This window comes from Athene cunicularia, assembly GCF_003259725.1.
Source record: "Athene cunicularia isolate RWA chromosome 1 unlocalized genomic scaffold, athCun1 chr1_part2, whole genome shotgun sequence".
NCBI lineage: Eukaryota > Metazoa > Chordata > Aves > Strigiformes > Strigidae > Athene > Athene cunicularia.
Window position 1 is genome coordinate 34,156,248 of NW_020799092.1, and position 20,207 is coordinate 34,176,454.

Here is a 20,207-nt window from a genome sequence, read left to right on the forward strand (position 1 = left end):
TTTCAAAAAAGCCTACTGTCTTTTAAAGAGCAGGACATGTTCTCTAAAAAAGCTAACACACAGTGAAATTAATAAATACCTTACTTCTGAAAGTGTGAATGTTTATTCACACAATTCATTGGAATTAAATGTGTTAGAATAATTTTCTCAAATTCAGTCCTTTATTTCAAGCTGTAACTCAGATGTATTCTCAGAAAAGGGTATAATGGAAATATGAATAAATAACTTTTGATTTGATGTAGCAAAATAAAACTCCCGTTGACTGGCTGAGACAGAAATGCTTTCAGATAAGTCTTAAGCTTCTTCAGGAAAAGAGTTCTAGAAATGGTGTTTACTGAAAGGTAAATGCTGCTAAGAAAAGTACTGAACCCTATTTAAAGTTTCTTTCAAAGTCAATTGTTTATTCTTTTCACTGTTCCTAGGCCTGGAAAAAGTGCCAAAAGACCTTCCTCCTGACACAACTCTGCTGGACTTACAGAACAACAAAATCACTGAAATTAAAGAAGGGGATTTCAAGAACTTGAAGAATCTTCATGTAAGTGTATAAATGAAATAGTATTTGCCAAAAAAAAAAAAAAAAAAAAAAAAAAAAAAAAAAAAAAAAAAGAGAGAGAAAATGTGGTTTTGGCCTGGTACTCAGGTTTTTAAGGAAAACTGATGAAATACTCTGTGATCTTCCTCCACCAGTCCAGCCTATTTATTTCCATTCTCATCCCTCTCCTGTAAACTCTTCTCATACCACAGAAGTTTCTCATCTTTTTCAGCTCTTCATACCTGTCTCCTGTCCAGTCAGTCTCCTGATCTCCATTATAACTCCTCTCTCCTATTTATTTATGGGTTTTGTCCCTTTGGCACAGTGACTTGATTATTTCTATTTAAAAGGCAGATCAATCTCAACCCTGCCACCTCACTCACTTATTACTGCATTCCTTCCGCTCCTACCTCTGACCTCACAAAGATTTGTATATACCATGTTTGTCAGCAGTTTTTCTATACTAATTTTAGTTCAAGAATCTTTTCAAATCAATCTTCTGCCCCCTGCACTACAGTGAAGTTGTGTTTTTACAATAACTTTCTCCTAGCAAAACTCCATCCTCATCCTCCCTTTACCTGCAAGTCTTTTCCAACACTGCTGTCTGTTTTCCTCTTTGCTGAAATATTTTCCTTCCCTGGTTTCTGTGACTGCCCTTTTTTCTGGTTCACCTCTTCTTTTCCAAGTTTCCATCAGACAACTACCTTCCTGTGTTTCCAAATTTTTGTTTTTCTGTCTGAGGTCCTACTCCCTTATTTCTATACTTTTTATCAACATTTTAAAATTCATACCTCATAGTCTTGCCTCAATTTAGTTGAAATATCTCTTTCTTTCCAGATTAGAAAAAAGCTATTACTTCTCTGCCTTTGAAAGTATTAGCCCAACCCAGGCATATTTCTGAAAATACTATTTTTCTATCCTTTTACCAACTCAATTTATTCTGTGTATTATTCCTTTGATCCTTTTTTGATCATAACCAATATAAACAACATAGCTTTGCTTTCCTGGCTCTTCACATCCTTTCTATTCTGTTTTCATTCACAACCGACTTGCAATTTTTATCTGTTCATGAAGTCCATGCCATCACCCAAGCAAGCACTGTTTCAAACAAGAATCTTCATTTAGTCACTCATACTTGGAAAAAAAAAATCATATAAACATTTATCTCCTTAATTACTTCCAAATTATCTCTTTAAGTTTTTGTTTTAATGCAGCAGCAAGAAGAAATGTTTTTAAAAGTTCCTAGGGATAGGCACAATGCCAGTGGAAGGAACTGCATGAGTGAATCATGATGAGGTCCATGCCATCTAATTTTAACATAGGTGTCTGTACTTGAGTGAATTACATAGATAACCTCTACAGTTGATAAACAGAAGTAGGAGCTTCTACATCACGTTTCATCTGACTTGGTTTTAGAATGAGATGACTTGTGCCCCAGAAGTTTTTTTCAGTTCCTCTGCTTGGCTACTGAAGAGATTTGACATCCTAATTTCTGCCCACTTGTTTTGGTTTTCTTCCACCTTAGAGGGAAGTCCTGTGTTTTCAGTGAAGATCATCTGCAAGGTGCTAAAAAAAAAGCCTTTCAATAAAATTAATATTTTTGCAATTCTTCTTCATATCACTGCATGAAATGAGTCAGAGCATGGTATTGCAGATAAAAAGCACATCTCCCAGTGACGTCTGCCTATTTAGCACTCAGATCAGGTCTGTCATACATCCTGCTGTGAGTTAAACTGTTGTAAACTATGTCATCTCGTTGAGATCAACTCTGTGGAATTTTTTTATTTCTTTTATTACAGCATATATATTTAATAGTGAATTAAATAGGTAACTCTTTACGGAAGAGATTATTTGTTTGTCTTACTCCCAAAAGTTTCCAGCACATGTTAGGGACCAGTGGAAATCATACAGAAGAATGATAACAAGAACATGTTTTACAAATAACCTTCAAAACCATACAGTTTTCCTGGATTTACACAAGAACAAAACCTGATCCTCTCATCTACTCCCTAAAATAATAATTTACTCATGCAGTACATTTATGTAACTAGGCACCATCTTTACTCTCAGCAGGCAGCATTCTTCTTCTTTTGTAATATCTGGGAATGATTCCCATTCCACACCTTACAATTAAATATTTTTCAGGGCGATAGTGAAAGGGGAATTTGTTTTTAGATAAATATAACTCAAAAGCTTTGTTGTTGACAGACCTCCATTGGCGCTTTTGTTTTAAGGACATATATGTGTGCGTCTGCTTTTTAGTCATATTCCCTGATAAACATGGCTTATGTTAGCATTGCGTTTAACAGTGTGATGTTCCAAAGTTTCTAGACTTCTTAGATTTTACTAAACCTTCTTATATGCTACTAAACCAGGAAGATCTACATAAATTATCAGAATTATTTTTCCAAAATCCAAAATTAATAGCAACTGCATGAAGTGATTACTCAAAGGAACAATTCCTTAAATTCCCATTTTAACAAATCTTGAAAGAAACTAACAGTATATTCAGATTAATCCTTTTGAATATTCCTTTTAAATTCCCTCCTAACTCCTATAGATATCACCAACCATAGGTGTGATAGTTTTAGAAGAGATTTTAATGAACAAGTTGGGTTGAACTTAAAGTTCAAGTTGTACTAAAAAACAGATGAAGTAAGGAAAAAAGAAAGGATCTACCTATAACTTGCCTGTGGCTTTTATTTCAGTGCAAATGGAACTGCTTATGCTCTGAGTGCACAACACATGGAAATAGAAATGAAAGATAAATTAGTACCTCCAAAAACATTCTTTGTATCAGGGTAGGTAAAAGAACAGTTAAAATTTGCAACTGTGGAAATATGACAAGAAACAAGAAAAGAATGCAGCTAAGGGAATATTTATCTGCAAATAACAGATGCCTGCCAGAAAACACCAGAGTCAACAGTTTTGGTGCACTTGATATTTTTATAATTTCAAATTTATCCAGGAAAAAGTGACTAAACTATTAATGTTGTATTACAAAAACTCGGTGAGACTTCGGACTATTTAAAGATAAGTTATATTTTTTTACCAGAGGACTTGGGAGAATAGGGAAAAAATTGAAGACAGACTTTCATTAGGGCCGGTGTCTGAGTTTTGTGATTTCAGAAAACTGTGTGATAGAAACTTGCTTATGACAGACCTGTGGCAAAACAATCAGAGAGGTGCTATTGGAAAAGCCAGGAAAAAGTCTTCTATGAAACTGTCAGAATTTTCCAGGCAGACTGACACTTCTGGATAGAGTACAGTACTTTGACCTCATGGACACAATAAAGCATCCAAAATACTACATGAGTAAGCCCTCATGCAGAGTGAAGGAGGAGTCTACAAAAACAGCTCATGAAGTTGAATGCTGTGTGGCAAAGCCAAAGCAAACCAGCATAATGCCTGACACTTGGAAGAAGAGGTAAAAGAGACTACTGTGTATTAGATCACTGTAACAGCACAAACAACAGAATAGTGACGGCATGCCTTTCCAACAGGAATTTTTCAGTGGCACACTCAGTACAGCAAAAGAAGACGAATGCACTGTTGGCCTGAAATCAAATGGTACATTGCTTAATTAAGCTGGCAGAACTATGCAAAGCCATGCTTGTGCACACAACGGTGCTAAACCCAGTTGTATTTATACTGAAAGAAAAGACCTGCATGAAAGAGATAAAAGATTTAAAATTGGGACTTAAGGTTATGACCATATCCACATGTTATGACCATATTCACACTAAAGGATTCAGTAAATGTACAGGCAAATAAACTGAAATGCTCTTTGTAGCAATATCAAGTGGAAAAATCATGTATTGCATTAGAAAAAATTCATGCACCTTTTTTTTTTTTTTTTTTTTTTTAATAAAAATGCAGCTCCCTGTGGAAAGACAAGAGCCCAGATTAACTGAAAAAAGTTTAAGAACTTCTTCCAAAATACAGAAAAGCTCCTAACAGATCAAAAAATATTAATGAAAGTCTTCTGATGACTCATTGCAGCTTCAGTTCCCTTTTACTGGGCATAATTAAAAGACAAGTTAAGTAAACATAATGCTCTGCAGATCACAGAATGAAGAAACAGTAACCACCAGCATACTGTCAAAAACCAGACAGATATCTCTGTCCAGATTCTACCTCTGAACTCAATTCCCACTATCATCAATGGCAGACATTTTTAACAGGACTGAGAGATATCTTTTAATTTTATTTTTTTTTTCCCTCTTGGTGCAGCTGTAGGTTTCTCACAAATATTCTGAGGAAAAAAAACCAAGTTAATCTTTCTGAAACTCTCTAAGCACTACCTTAGAGCACTGTCATTTACTCAGACTCTCCTTTTCATTGTGCTTAACACACAGCAAGATTTTCCACTGAAACAAGTGCAACACACCACATGCATGCAAATTATTTTTAATGTGCAGAGGGTAAAGATATTTTCACGTGAGGAAAAAAGCAGAAGAAAGTACTTTGAGGTCCTTAAAATTCTGGAGAGAGTCAGCATACTAAGCTAATTGACAAAAAAAAATATTATAGAATACAGAAATAAAAAAGTAAATTATGATAAAATGAATGACCAAAATGCTTGCATCAGTAGGCAAGAATAGGGTTGAAAGATTCTCTAGAACTCCAGAGAGTTAGAATTATTTTTTGCTGGAGCAGGAGACCATAGAGGCAGCTGCTTCCTGGTCATCTGTGCAAGTCATGTTACGCAAGACTTAACAGCGAGAGTTTAAACACCATGCAAACTAGATCTGCAGTAGGCTCCTTGGCTTATTCAACAAGGTACTGTGGATGTGATCAAACTGCTTTCCACAGTCTTCTGTTTATTTTGGCAGGCTGTTGTTTCAATGCCTTACCATCTCCTTCCCTCAGTTCATTCATCTCTTCCCTACTATTTTTATGTCATCCCCTTTTCCTTGCCTTTCTCAGCTATGTGCACTTCATCCTAGATTTGGCAGGGTTACTGCCAAACCCTACCAAAGAATTTAAGTAACAACAAATAAAGAATAATTGCACCATCATGGTTTTTTATGCCCCTATCCTTTTCCTGCCTTAACTGTAGAACGTGGACCTTCAGGAGACATAACATCTGGAATTCTGTTCAGAGACCTCCTTGGATTCAGGGGCTCTTGGTTCCTTCAAGTTTACCAATGTTTATGATTTTTTAAAATTAATTTAAAAATGAATACTCATTTAGTAGAATTCTGTCTCCTGGTAAAACACAATTAGAGAAGAAAGTCAAGTTCTGTTTTATATTTTTTGTGTTTGTGATTTTTTTCTTAAGTGTACATCCACTCCTAATAAACTGGCAAAAAAGCTTGACTATATGTCCAGGTTAGGAGTATGACTTAACAACTAAAACCATAAGGCAAACAAAAAAGATGAAATTTATTGTTATTTTTATTTGGATGCCTGACTCCTGAGCTTACAATTCTTAAGGCATTACTGTTCTTAGCAAAACTGTAATAAAAACCAGGTAATAATGTAATACATAACCCAGGAAATTAAAAAAATTCCATCGGGTCAGCGGATTGACTTTTCAGTTTAAACCCTGAAGGACACATGCATCATTAAAGATTTGATGTTAGGTAAGAGTACCATTCCCAGCTGGCAAAACAGATGTATCACCATGTATTATGGCTGATAGCAATTTATTGATAATTTTGCAGTTCACTCCTGATTTTGGCAAGGCTCTTGCTTCAAACTATTCTAAACTAAGAAGAACCGAAACAGGAATGAAAGCCCCTCAGAACAATCCCCTGGGATTCTCACATAATGAAATTACACCAAAAAATACAAAGCCCTGCTCCCTGTCCCCAGACAAGGCAAAAATTATAATTTTTGGTAATGCCAAGGAGAACAACATTATGCTAGTCCCTACATGATTGTCACATGGTTCCTCTGCAGTTGGTCAGGGTGTATTTTGACAAAAGCCTGCCAACATGTGTTCCAAATTTTTCCTGAATTGTGAATCCTCCTTTTTGTTTGGGGAATAAATATTTCAGGTAGAAACCAGGCCAGAGGGAGCTAAACGGCCAGACTCCTGCCGACTTCAATGAAGCCAGCATCTATTCCTGTTATACAGTGATTTTATTTTTTTTTTTCCTGACTACGCTAGTACCAGAGGTGTTTCAGTAAAATGTAAGCCAATTTTGGAGCAAAACTTGGATTTTTTTTCCTCGCCCAGCACTGCCTAAACTGCTGGTCAGGATAAGATGGTCCATAGGTATTACCACATATTCTAACAGAGTCAGTGTTTACTGTGTAATGTTTACATTCTATATATGACAAGGGGAAAAGGCTTTCTCTCGGGAAAATGAGTCTGGAAGCTAATTTTTCTCCTATCCATAGGAAACTGCTGTGAACCCTCTAAACCTGACTGTCTTTAATACCTGATATATTTCTGTCTCTTTGTTTTCTCTTTATTTCCTCTCTTCTTGCCTATAGCTAAGTATCTTCTCACCCATACCAGGTCATGCTGAAAGCTGTAATCCATGTGCTCAGACTTTTGTATTGTGAATAGGTGATATGCTTCAACTCTTTTTTTGGGGGGGAGGGAAGTACATTTATTTTAAAAGAAATATCTTTTTCCCTCCACTAAAAATAGAAAGATGGAAGAAGATAGATTTTTGATTAAAAATATCAATTCCTGTGGATCTGTTCTAGGTGTTCAGATTTCTGGCAAATCATTTCATACTAGCAACATCACTATCTGTGACATTGCAAGTGTTCAGGGCTCCAGCATTTCAAGCACTTTCAGGTTGACCTTTGTTTTTCCTTCTGAGTATTTCTTGCCCAGCGCAAATTTTTTATATGTCCTTTAAGAAGATGAATATAATGCTCCATCATGCCATGTGGGCTTTATTCAGGATGGCTAGTCCATGTGGCCTGTGTTTGTCTAACATTCTTTCTTCAATAGCACTGCCTGCAGATGTTTTCCCTAGGATTTTCTCCTCTACTTCCTGTTTTCACCAACCTCTAAATTCCCCTGAGCTTTTAATTTTATTTTATTTTGTTGGTTTTTTTTTTTAACTTTTGTTACTGTCAAACCATATGGGGCACATTCTGAGGAAAGTAAACAGCATTGCTCCAAGGCTAATAACTTAGTTCTTTAAGTCTTGCATATAATAGAGTTATTGTGAAGTGGGAAAGGAACCCAGGGGTATGGCTTGCCAGGTGCTATGCTGGTATGTTATCCTCATCATTTGCTGTTGCTCTGGGAGATAGTAAAACTTCTCTTGCAAATTCTGATGTGTGGGCTTAATTTTTCTTTTTTACAGCTGCACAACAGGGACTTACAGAGTGGGGTGTAAGTGGGAAATTATATTCTGGTACAAAATAGTAGAAAACTACCGGCCTGTAATACCTTCTCACCTTATACCACCATACATACATTCCCATTGTCAAATCAGTATTTTCAAGCATATTTTGATAGATACCATCATTTCTAAGTGAGAGACTTTCTGGATGTTTGAATAAAACCACAGTTCTTTATGTTTCCCCAAGATAACGTGATCATATTTGGGACAAAGCATTGGCAAAGCAGAACAGAATAACCCTAGATACCTAGATAATTTCTGGGTTTGTTCAGAACTATCAGTTCTTTTCTGAAGAGCTGTAACAATCCTCTTGACATCAACTATCAGAGAATATTTACATTGCAATGCCTAGCTGAATGTATACCTATCTATTTGCCGGAAGAAATATTTCACATCACATCATCAATTGTGATAATCTTAGCCCAAACAGTTTTTACCTAAGAGGCAACAAAGTTAAAACAAACGAAATCAAAAAGAAAAAAAGTTAAGACAGACTTTTAGCTGAAATAAATGACAAAGCAGTAAGAAGCAGGATGCAGGAGAAAAATGTCAAGTGCTGATGAGCCTAAACTCATTGAATGTTGACTTAGAGATCTATGGAAAAGAAATCCATGGTGAAATTAAGAAAAAAAACAACCACATAATTAGTAGTTGCACATTCAGTTATTGTTATAATGATAAAAGCAATGAAAGACACTTGTCTGCATAAGCTGTACCCCTCATAATAACTGGATTTTTTTCCCATGTCCTAATATTTTGCAGGTATCTGTATTACACTGTGGGCAGACTCTACATCTGTATCACAACTCTGGCAATGATGACTCAGGAAACCACACCCCATGTGTACCCCATGTTGTTCTCATGGCAGTTCTTATAGCTCAGGCTCAAATAAAAGCAAGTTGAGGCCATGGCTTCCACTGACCAATATATTTATTTTGGGAGAGGCTTATTGTTAAGGAAATACTCTGCTGAACTGCGACTGACCTTTTCTGCCTCCTCTTGAAAATGTGTTATTGCTAGCTAGCATACAAAATTAAAACCAGATATGCTCAGTTTTACTTGTACTCAGTGAAACCACGTAAGGAACACACTGCTTACATTGCTCAGGATGGTCTGCAAGAGTAGTCTATTAGGGAAAACCACATGTCAAATACCATTTTAAACGATCTTCTTACCTTTCTTTCAGCTTTCATGATGGAGAGGTGCTGTCACAGATACTGATACATTTCTTGGTACTGTCTTAATTCTTAACTGGTTGTGGAAAGAGTTGAATGTTCAGTTTTGCTCCAAGAAGCAGACTTAAGTGTAATTCTGAAAATAATGGAAGTGTGTTAATATGCACTGAATGTTAACTATAGTATTTACAATATAAAAATTTGTGGTTTAGCAGCAACTGTTGTCTTCTATTTCTGAAAATAGCATAATGGATTTAGTGAAAAATGGTGCTCTATAGCTTTTCTTGTAATAAATGTAAGCAGATATATCCATATTTATACAGCCCTTTCTACCTAATTCACTGCATAAACATGCAGAACTGTAAATCTGATAAGCAGTATCAAACAGATGGAATTATAAGATTCATTCTGATATGTATCATATCTGAAATCCTTTCTATTAGCTGCATTACTGTTCTGACAGCAATGGACTTTCTCCTCCCTTTTTATGGTTCTTTGGACAATAAGAGAGTTAACAATAATGTAAAATTTCAGAGGCATATGGAGACCACCTATTACAGGTAACAGAGCTTTTATGGACACCTTTCTCGTCTGACTGTATAGAGAGCAAATTTACGTAGAGTCACCCCGAGTCTAGATACCACAAGTGTTGTGAGAACTAGATTAAGTACCTACATAGTAGGCATAATGAAAATGGTCCATGATCCCTAACTGCAGGACTTAAAGTATCACACTTCAAATTGCTCCTCTTCATACCAATTTGTGCTTGCCATAAGAACAGATATCTGAAAAAATGAGGTTATCATCAGACAGAATTTTAGTAATTGCACTAAGACTAACAGGAAAGAGGTGATGATATTTTTATCAAGCTGGGCTGTGCCTTCACTGTACTGAGTCACAGAATCATCTGTTCAGCAAAAACTGGTTAGGATGGTTGTGTGATGATGAGTAAGGTATAAAAGTATCCTAAGAGTAAAAAAAATAAAATACACGCACACCCCCCAAATAAATCTGATGTTTGTTTTACGTGAATGTCTTGTTCTTCACAGCTTTCAAATGGAAGTGTTGTATTTATTCTTGCGTATAAATTACATATCTTAACAGAAGCTGAATATACCTCATCAATGAAATAACACTTTTATTTGTTATATAAGCCTTGTTTATCTTTCCCTGTTTCAGAAGCTCTTAATCTATTTGTTTTAGTACTGCATTGCATTTTCTTCAGCTCACTAGATTGCCCATAAAAAGGCATCAAAAGACTCTATAAAAGAATAATAATTTTAAAAAGTTTCATTCCTAAAATAATTTCTCTAGTGATCATCTGAGAACTTCTTCATTATTACTCCACAGGCATTGATCCTTGTTAACAACAAAATCAGCAAAATAAGCCCATTAGCTTTTGCTCCTCTGAAGAAACTGGAAAGACTTTACCTGTCCAAGAACAACCTGAAGGAACTGCCAGAAAACATGCCGAAGTCTCTTCAGGAGATACGGGCTCATGAGAATGAGATCTCCAAATTGAGGAAAGCTGTCTTTAATGGGCTGAATCAAGTGATTGTTTTAGGTATGACCATAAAAATTATAACAAAAACAACTCAGTGTTTTTTCAAGATGTTGTTTTCAGTTCAGTCAGCGAGTTTATGTAGAAAGCCAAGCAATGCTCCAATAAATTGTACCTCCAAATTAGCTTTGACCTAAAGGATATAGGTTCAGCACAGCTCACAACCATGTTTTCTTGTCAGAACTAGGCACCAACCCAATCAAGAGTTCAGGCATTGAAAATGGAGCTTTTCAGGGAATGAAGAGGCTCTCCTACATCCGTATCGCAGACACCAACATTACTAGCATCCCAAAAGGTAAGAAATTCAATTACTATTTCAGAGATTTGCACAGGCATAATAGAGTGACTTCTGGTCAGCTGGGAAAAAAAAAAAAAAGTATTTGGAAGATCTTTGAGTCAATTCTTAGAGTATCCATTATTTGAATATTTCATTTGCTGGTCAGTTGACTTTTATTGGTTTTGAAAATTTGTTTTTTCTAGTATGAGAATCTCCGCAAGAGGTGCACTGTAACAAATAAGCTATTTTATGTTATTTTGCTTCTTTTGTTTCATAGCTGAAATATAAAGTGGAAGAATGTTTTCACCCACCAACCCTGGTTGGTGATCCTGATCAACAGTACACAGAAGTAAACTCATGTAGAATTAACTGAAGTTCTACAAGCATAAAATCAGCCTTCCACAAGTCTATGGGTTCGAAGCTATAAATACTATACCTATACAAACCAGAAACATTTGCTATTTTTAGAAGTACTTCATTGCAAATTGCTACAAGAACAACTTCAATATAACTTATTAATACAAAACAGAACAGAATGGTTCCAATCTAGAGGAAATGGTATTCAATTTATTCATACTTCAGCCAGCAGATTGTTTTGAAATAGCTGAAAAGTTTTTGAAAGTTAATAGTAGTTGTTATTTCTTTCGTCCCACATTTCCTGTTTTGGATGTTCCTTTGAGGGACCTCAGATAGTTAAAATATTTGGTTCCAAGATTTTTTTTCCTGATAAACAGAATTTACAAACTACTGTGTGCCTTACCTAACACTAAAGTTGTTTTACATCATCTTTATAATCGCATTTTCTTCTGCTCTTATTTGTTAAATACCTAGGTGCCAAATGTTTGTAGATTTATGCATGTGGATAGTCTGGCTAAAACGAGGCTTCTACTCTTACACTAATATATATGTCCTGTTTACATAATCATGAAGGCTAGAATTAATATCCAAGAATAATTTAACTTAGGGTTTTGGGTTTTTTTTTTAAGAATTAACTTTCTATGTTGACCTTAGGAGCTTGGTGTTACTCCATGACTAATAAATTGTTACTGGCTATTTTCAGTTTCCCTGACTGTGTAAGGTCCTTGTTTCATTCAGTGAATCTTTCTTGGCTGTGTCTTTTTGTTACTATAAAAGAGCCTCAGTATAACACAAGTCCTTTAAAAAAAGATAATAATTCAGTTTCATCAAATAATTTTATGTTGTTCTCTCTTTCAGGCCTTCCCCCATCCCTTACTGAACTTCACCTTGATGGCAACAAAATCAGCAAAATTGATGCTGAAGGTCTGTCTGGACTCACTAATTTGGCGAAGTAAGAATTCATGTCTTCTTTTCACATAAAATATTAGTTAAAATTGTAACCAACACACAATTAGAACACATCATTCTGGGCTTTATAAGCATTATTATTTTTGAAGCAGTACCTAATTTATCAGGAAAAGCTTCTAAGGTGTCCTGTACTGACTTTAGAGGAAAAAATACTTAATATTTTTCTAAAATACTTTCTAAAAAATCTAAAAACTTTCCAGCTGTTTTTAATTATGAATGATGTATACCTAGGACAACCGTTTCTTTTAGTTAAAAAAAAAAAAAAAGATGGTTCTTTAACTGTATTTCCATCTTTGGTTTAAGCAGTTTTCTTGGGCACTGCATTGCACATGCAATTTGCTCTGGAAACAGGAAGAAAGTACATGGGAACCAAAACTGCTTGCAACAGTGTTTCCTTTGTTTCTCAAGAAAAGCAACTCTTCAGTGAGTCCAGAACATGGCAGAAAAATAATCATGCAATACAAATGAAAAAGTGTCATTTCTTCAGAGTGATTTTATCTTGCTAATCTGTGTGTTGTTGAATAAATTTCTCTACTGTAGGAAAATATAAAGAGAATTCCCAAAAGAGCAGTTATAGACATACACAATTATTTGTGAATTAGTTCATATTAGATAGCATGCTAAAATATTAATATTAATATGGGCCTTTACTACAACGTATTTTAATACTATGATACTTTAAAGCTTTGTATGAAAATAGAAGTGTAATTGATCTAAAAGATTGTTAATAGATTACTTGATCTAATTCCTGGATCTTCATCTAAATTATTCTGCTTGTCATAATGAAGGCAGAAAATGGAAAACAAAGAAAGATTACCGAGCAACAGGATCTAGTCTACCTCTGTTTATAGTAGCTCAAACAGCAGTTTAGTGGAATGAAGTATGCAGTAACTTAACACACATCTCAAATCTGGCAATTCTAAGTGGTAAATCTTAGAACAGCTTTCTAGAGCTTGTAAAATAAGACATTTCAACTCATGTTTGAGTTCATATTTGAGCACAGATTAATTCCTGCTCAAAAAAAGTCTGCTCTTGAATTTTAAAGAAAAAATTTAAATACCATAATTATGGACTAGTGGACTATGGAGCAGTTACTGTTTATAACAGAGGCTTGGTATAAAATGTAACATCCTCCAGGGAAATGATAAAGAAAACTTACAAAACACAAACAAGATCATAACTACTCAGATAGAGAATAATTTATTTTACTGGAGGAGGAAGGTGTAGGGTGTGTCAGCTGTCCTGCAGATGACAGGTTTTTTGCTTTTTCACATTCACACTTGGAAAACACTACAGGCAACTTCACATGGACAATATTGTCAGAAGTTCTTCTTAAGACATAAAGCTTTATGGAAAAACTGCTGATGGTCTACTAAAAATACCTAAACTTGGGCTGCTTTTACTGTGGCTTTACTGTATGGAGAAACAATAAACTGTTCATTGTGGTGTGGAAATGTGGAGATGCTCAGAACAGGGTTTAAACTGCTCTCTGGTCTGTGCTCAAACAGGCAACCTAAACATAGTCAGAAATCCTCTATTGCAAAGTTGAAAAGTAAGGCAGAATACAGACTGGCAAAAAAGGAGTGCACTGGACATAACAGAAAAGACAGATGAAGAAAGGAGAGAGTTATGGGAGAGCTTGAGTATAGCATATGGGATAAATCTAAGGGGCCGCATGCCCCTTATGCCACAGAAACAAGCTACAGGGATCATGTCAACTCATGCTCAACAGTCTAATAGCTGCCCCAAAGCACAGGGGCTTTGAGAAAAAGGTGATTCTTCTGACTGTGTTAAGGTGTTTTGAACTGCAGAATGTTCCATGCAAGACCTTGATGTAGATCTACTACTCATTCTTTTTTGAATTCTTGAGTTCTAGCAGACCACCAGTTTTTGTCCTGTTTGTTTGATTGTTTTCCTTGTAAAATTTCTCAGAAGTCTTTCAAAAATCTTCACATAGTCTGCTGTGGAAGAAAATAATCTCATGAATGTAAACCAAACAAGACTTGCTGGTTACATGCAGGAATGAACTCCACAGGAATGTACATTACACACCTGATGTTACTAAAAAGTTAAAGTTTACTGAAAAGATCTAGCTCCCTACAGTGGAAATTGCATCAGGTCCAGAATAATGATGATGCTGAGCAGCATGAAGTTTGTTTAAAAAAAGTGGAAATGGGCCATCAGGGATGTTGGAGACAAAAGAAGGTGCAAAAAAATTCCGAGAATTTCTTAAATTTTTAGAAATGTTTTTGATGATGCTCTCTTTATGATTTAGAATGCTGTGACTAGCTCAGATAAAACACTGGAAAAATATTACCTATTCACTCATATAAAAGGAAATAATATGTTAATATATTAAACGAGTGTTTTTTTCAACTTCTTTTCCTTTTTTTTTCCTTGTCAAAAAGAAGAGAGATGAAGACTATATTCTTTCCTAACACTCTTAATCACCCTGTATTTTACACACTACTGTTGACTTACTTCATTTGTAAACATAGCCTGGAGTGACTAAGAGTTGGTTTGTAACACACTTAAATGAGTGTAATTATGTATAATTTCACTGCTTGTGGGAGTTAGATCCACTTTACTACCGATTCCTCCAATTTTACTCTTTCCCTAAAAGGCTTTCCCTGCATAACGTAATGCAGAGTTGGATCTTGTCCATCCCTATGGTGTATAAAGGGGTTACTTTTGCTTCAACAAAACAAGATGAAAGTCAGACCTGCTCTTTTTTCATGCTGGTCTCCCTAGGTATGACATATCTGCTTGTAAACCTGCATATATATGCATATCTAAATGTATCCTCACTAATTTAGATATGTGTCAAACAAAAATTTATAATCTTCTTCCAAAACTTTGTTTTTCAATCCTTTTAAAGACATTCACTATGAGCACCCATCACTGAAGTCCTTTGTAGACATTCTGTAGATCCTTAGACCAAATTGCTCTGTAGTATCAAATCCTCCAAGATTTCCTCAACCTTGTACTCAAAGGAATTTTGTTGTAATAACTTTTAAATTAAAATTCTGCCTGATCAAATTCTACCAAAGATATGGGATAATGTGGACTGTCAGTGGGAGATCTCCTTTGTCATTTAATAGTTTAACAGCATTGCAATGTTTAAATGAGTATGATATGACTATCTGTATTATAAATAATACTAGTTAACAAGATCTTTCGTTGATGGTTTATTTTTAAAAGGAATATCATAAAATATGTTTCCATTCTTGGTCAGCATTATTTCTGGAAACATCTCTACCACAAAGATCAAACAAGAATTTTTTAGTTCTGTGATTTTATACTAGGTCCAGTTTCTGACTTTTTAAGCTGTCACAGGCAACAAAGAATTACAGGTAGTAGACTGCTGTGAATAAGACTTTCTTTAAAAGTACTCATTCATAGCAAATATTTTTATCACAAGGATTCTGATTACCTATATTAAATTCTTTAATTGATTCAGAGGATTTTTTTCCTCAAAATTAAAAAAGATAATTAAAAAAAGATAAAGCAATCTAGATGCAAAAGATTTAGCCTTTATAGAAAAAAATATCTCACAGGACAGCACTCCTGATGATGACAACCCCTTGCAGAATTACCGCTGATTTGCTTACTGCAGTGCAGAGCATTGTAACTTCTGAGAGTCTCTTAAAAAAATTCCGTAGTCTGGTAATTGCAAACAAAAATGCAGAAATAGATAAATTGGACCAGATTTTCCAAACTGGACAAAAACTGTGCTAGTAAACTTAGAATCTGGATGCATAAAGCAGGAAGGATGATGTTTTTGTGATGACAGCTCTGGACTGAAAACTAGGAGAAGTGTGTTTGTCCCACTTCTGTGTCCTGCTGAACAGATCATAATGTATGCCTCAGCTCCTGGTTCCAGTCTGCAACATGGTTCTAACTACATAAGTATCTTAGAAGAATGAAGTGAAAATTTAAATTTAACGGTTCTGGTCACCCCGGGTTACATAGTTTGACAAATAAAGTTACAGACAGTGCTTCTAAAGCCATGCAAGAAAATCTTAATCAGGTTTTAAAGAAAGACTGATTCCTCTGGAGGTACACAGTATGTATTTACAGTGGGATTAGTCATACAGCTCATGAAACTATGCAGTGCCATGGGCACAAGTTGAATGATATTATGATAATTATGATAGTTCATATCAGATGTCATACTTATTTAAATATGTTTATCTAAACTAGTTCTCCATGGTGACTCTGTACCTCATGCATAATTCTGAAAATAGGACTGGTCTGTTCTACAACAGTAGTGTAGAGAAGTAATCAACCCAAGAAAGTTGGCTATGTGTACAAGTTTAACTTTTTTTTTTTTTTTTTTTTTTTTTTTTTTTTTTTTTTTTTTTTTCCAGATTGGGTCTCAGCTTCAACAGTATTTCTTCAGTTGAAAATGGCTCTCTTAACAATGTACCTCATCTGAGAGAGCTCCATTTGAATAACAATGAACTTGTCAGAGTACCTGGTGGGCTGGGTGAACATAAATATATCCAGGTAAAGTTTATCATACTGCCTCAGAGAGCAAAGGTTGAAAGATTCCAAGAGGAATCTTGTATGGTTATTCAGTCTTGAACAGAAACATATACAGTATTTGTGCAAAAGGTAATGATGCAAGTTTCATAAACTGTTGAACAGGCATGGAAAAGTTGCATACAACAGGAACTGGTGTTCTGATTTTTGTGTGGATGTGGCTATGAAGGTGTATAGATCTAGATGTGTGCATTCATTATCTCTGTGTGTCTGAGGGGATGCAACAAATATGGGATTATTTGTGTACTTTTATCCCCTCTTTACTCAAAAAATGGTTTCAAATAGCATTTCTTCTGTTGAATTTTTTTCAATTCTACTCAGTCACATTTTGCAACCTTTCCCAAGAACCTTCCCTTTGGTATCTCACAAAGCTGTGCCTTCAGGAGGGCAAAGAGTCGCCATATGCCTTTCACATCAGTAGTATTTTTGAGGTCTGTGTGGCTAGATAGCTAGAAATACTGCCTCTTAGAACCAATTAAAATCTGTCTTCACTTTAACTAAGATTTTATGGGAATGAAAATTGCCAAAGAATGAAGACTCCCAAATGTAAATCACCATTTCATGTAACTTGGGAAAATTAATCAGAAAAGGTGACTCTGAAGCAAAGTAATATCCATCAGCTATTTTCAATCATCATTTGTGATTACTTTGGCTCTGACTGCTGTACAGTTGCACTCATGAGAGTGGAAGCATTAGAGCTGGAGAGAAACCAATTAGCACGAAATGCATTCATTATATACAGCACATGCTTCCGAACCACAGCACTGTATTAATAATTTCACATCATTGACTTCTCTTTTGGTTACAGTTTGTTCAGATGGTGGTAATGTTATTAGATTGCCTTTCACAGTTTCTGCTCTTTCTGTAGAAATTCTTTCTAATTGGGTATACTCTAGGTATTTCAAACAGTAAGCAGAATCAAGCATTTGTTTTGAAAAAATGATATATTCTTACTCTGTATAACATTGCTAAAAACACATGAGGCATTTGACATCAAATAATTTATCTTGTTTGGCATGGTAGCTCCATTTCTTACTTCTGTACTTCTATGCTTTTCAGGTGGTCTATCTTCATAACAACAAAATTGCTTCAGTTGGTATCAACGACTTTTGCCCTCTTGGCTACAACACCAAAAAGGCTAGCTATTCTGGTGTGAGTCTCTTCAGCAATCCCGTGCAGTACTGGGAAATCCAGCCCTCTGCTTTCCGATGTATCCATGAACGCTCTGCAGTACAGATTGGAAATTACAAATAGATGTCTAAAGTCGGGGTTCAGTTGTGTTTCAGCTAAAGTACCTGTTGTAATAGGCCTGTTCAAAAAATTGTTGCTAACAGTTAATGCCAAATACCAGAAACTTCACTTAAAAGTGGAGATGATCCATTGATGTAGAATAAATGAATCATTACAGATGTACAAGATCAAGCATACCATCAAAAAGAATTGCCAACTGTGCTTTAAACTGACTTATTTCAGCCTTCTTTTCCAGCATGCTTTCTGTGGTATTTTTCAGTTTGCTGAATGCTACAGGTTTTCAGATTCCACTGTATATGAGATTCGGAGTAAATATTTGTCAAGCTATGATATAAAAAAAAAAAAAAAAAAAAAAAAAAAAATAGCCACACAGACAGAAAAATAGTAGAGGAAAAAGACTCTCAAATCATCTTGAGACTTGAGAAGGTGAGAGTTATCTCCTTTAAATGGAATTCAAGCCCTGGAGGTTTAAAAATATCCACCATAACACTAAGCTAATTCTGAATGTATCTGTTTAGCAGAGGCAAATAAAGTTGTTGCTAATGTCATTATTTTTTGAAAAATAAAATAAATTCATATGGTACAGATAGTCCTTTAAAGTTTGCCATTCTTCTAGAGCAATGCTATTCAGGATTAGCCTAACATAATCCTATTGAACAAAATAATGAGTAGTCTGCAGTACACAACCTGTAACCTATGTCTGGAGCTCAGTAACTAAATTTCTCTAGGGCAAATCCCTCTCATCTTAGTCACAAGATCAGTTTTAATGACTTCAGTGAGACTGCCTTGCAGAGTATGGTATTAGGGTTTAGTCATTGGTATCAATCCATGCATATATCTAAACCAAAAATAATAGCAGTTCACTGTTCACTTGTTCTGCATTGTACATTTGTCAGCATCCTTCACTGTTCTTGTTTTTTAAACAGTATTTTTAATTGTCAAGTAGAGATATGCAGGCTCCCCATCTGATGAATTGATGGAATTTAGGTTATAAGGAAAATCATAAATATAGCAAAATATGAAGTGAAATAACTGCAAGGCCTAGCTGGACATTGCTGGGACATCATTTGTAGAAGTATCTTCTTAGAGTGATTTGAAGCCCTCTGCAAACTGGGATTCTTCGACCCATACCAGTGGGTAGCAAGCACATCAAAGGTAGGCTGCACATTTCTACTGTCAATCTACAAAGCTAAACATATACTCAATAAAAATGTCACCTTAAAAGAATCTTCTGCAGCCTCTTAATACTCCAAGGTCAATCTCTCTAATTTGTAAAACTTATATGTCATTTATATTAAAGAATAATGTAATACAGGCAAACTCCAAAGTATTTGTCTTTATTTTCTGTTTTGATAGCATAACATAGTGTGTCAGAAATTTAATTATGATTAATTCTTGAAACTTGAACATCTTTGGCATTGTGAAAGCTAAAGTAAGAACAAGTTGTGTGAAATTCTCTTGACTCAAGAAACTTTTTCATGCCTAACACTCATAGGTATTTTTCATAGAAAATGAATGTATTCTCTTTACAACTGTCATTTATTCAGGTAGTAAATAATCAAAACCAACTATGACTCACTAAAGCCATTACACAAAAAAAGTATGTTTGCAGTGTTAGCTATCTTCTTCATATAGTAGCCAATTATTTCCCCCATTTACATCTGTTTTTTCTTCTGGGTTTCACATTTTTGACTGTTGTTTTTAATAAAACAGTACATGATATCCTTCTATCTCTGGAAGGAAAAGCCCCCAGAAAATCAGCAATTAGATTTTTTTTTTTTCCTTTTGTTTCTTGATTGGATATCTGCTATTATTCAGAGACTTCATGAAGAAAGATGAGCACTGACATTGCAGTAGAGAACAAAGGCATTGTCTTAGTTTGAACAACTTCACAGGGTTTATATGCACACATTTCAAATTAGCAGATACAGATACAGCTTACAGGAAGGGTTTTATACAATGAATAACGATTACTCATTACATAAAGCTTCATATAAACACATACACAAACTTCCCATTTCTCCCTCAACGGCTTTAAAATCTCTCCATACTAAGACTTTATTTTCAAACCACAAACATCTTTCAGTCCAGAATAAAATAGCTGAGCCTGGTCCTCCTCTGTAATACCCATGATATGTCCCATACCAAGCGTGCTGCCCTTTGTGCTAAAACACAAGCTGTTCCTCATAAAATACATTCCCTGACAAAAATCAAGGGCTGT

At 35.2% G+C, this 20,207-nt stretch overlaps 1 protein-coding gene across 1 annotated transcript in view; it reads left to right on the forward strand.

Annotated features, from left to right (window-relative positions):
* Window positions 1–19,306, forward strand: part of DCN (decorin) — a 37,745-nt gene extending 18,439 nt beyond the window's left edge. Inside the window, exons 3-8 of the mRNA XM_026868130.1 lie at window positions 423–535; window positions 10,377–10,590; window positions 10,769–10,882; window positions 12,080–12,173; window positions 16,561–16,699; window positions 17,795–19,306. Coding sequence (XP_026723931.1) covers window positions 423–535; window positions 10,377–10,590; window positions 10,769–10,882; window positions 12,080–12,173; window positions 16,561–16,699; window positions 17,795–17,989 — 869 coding nt within the window. The 3' untranslated portion in view covers window positions 17,990–19,306. The remainder of the gene's footprint in view (window positions 1–422; window positions 536–10,376; window positions 10,591–10,768; window positions 10,883–12,079; window positions 12,174–16,560; window positions 16,700–17,794) is intronic.
* Window positions 19,307–20,207: the final 901 nt, after the last annotated feature.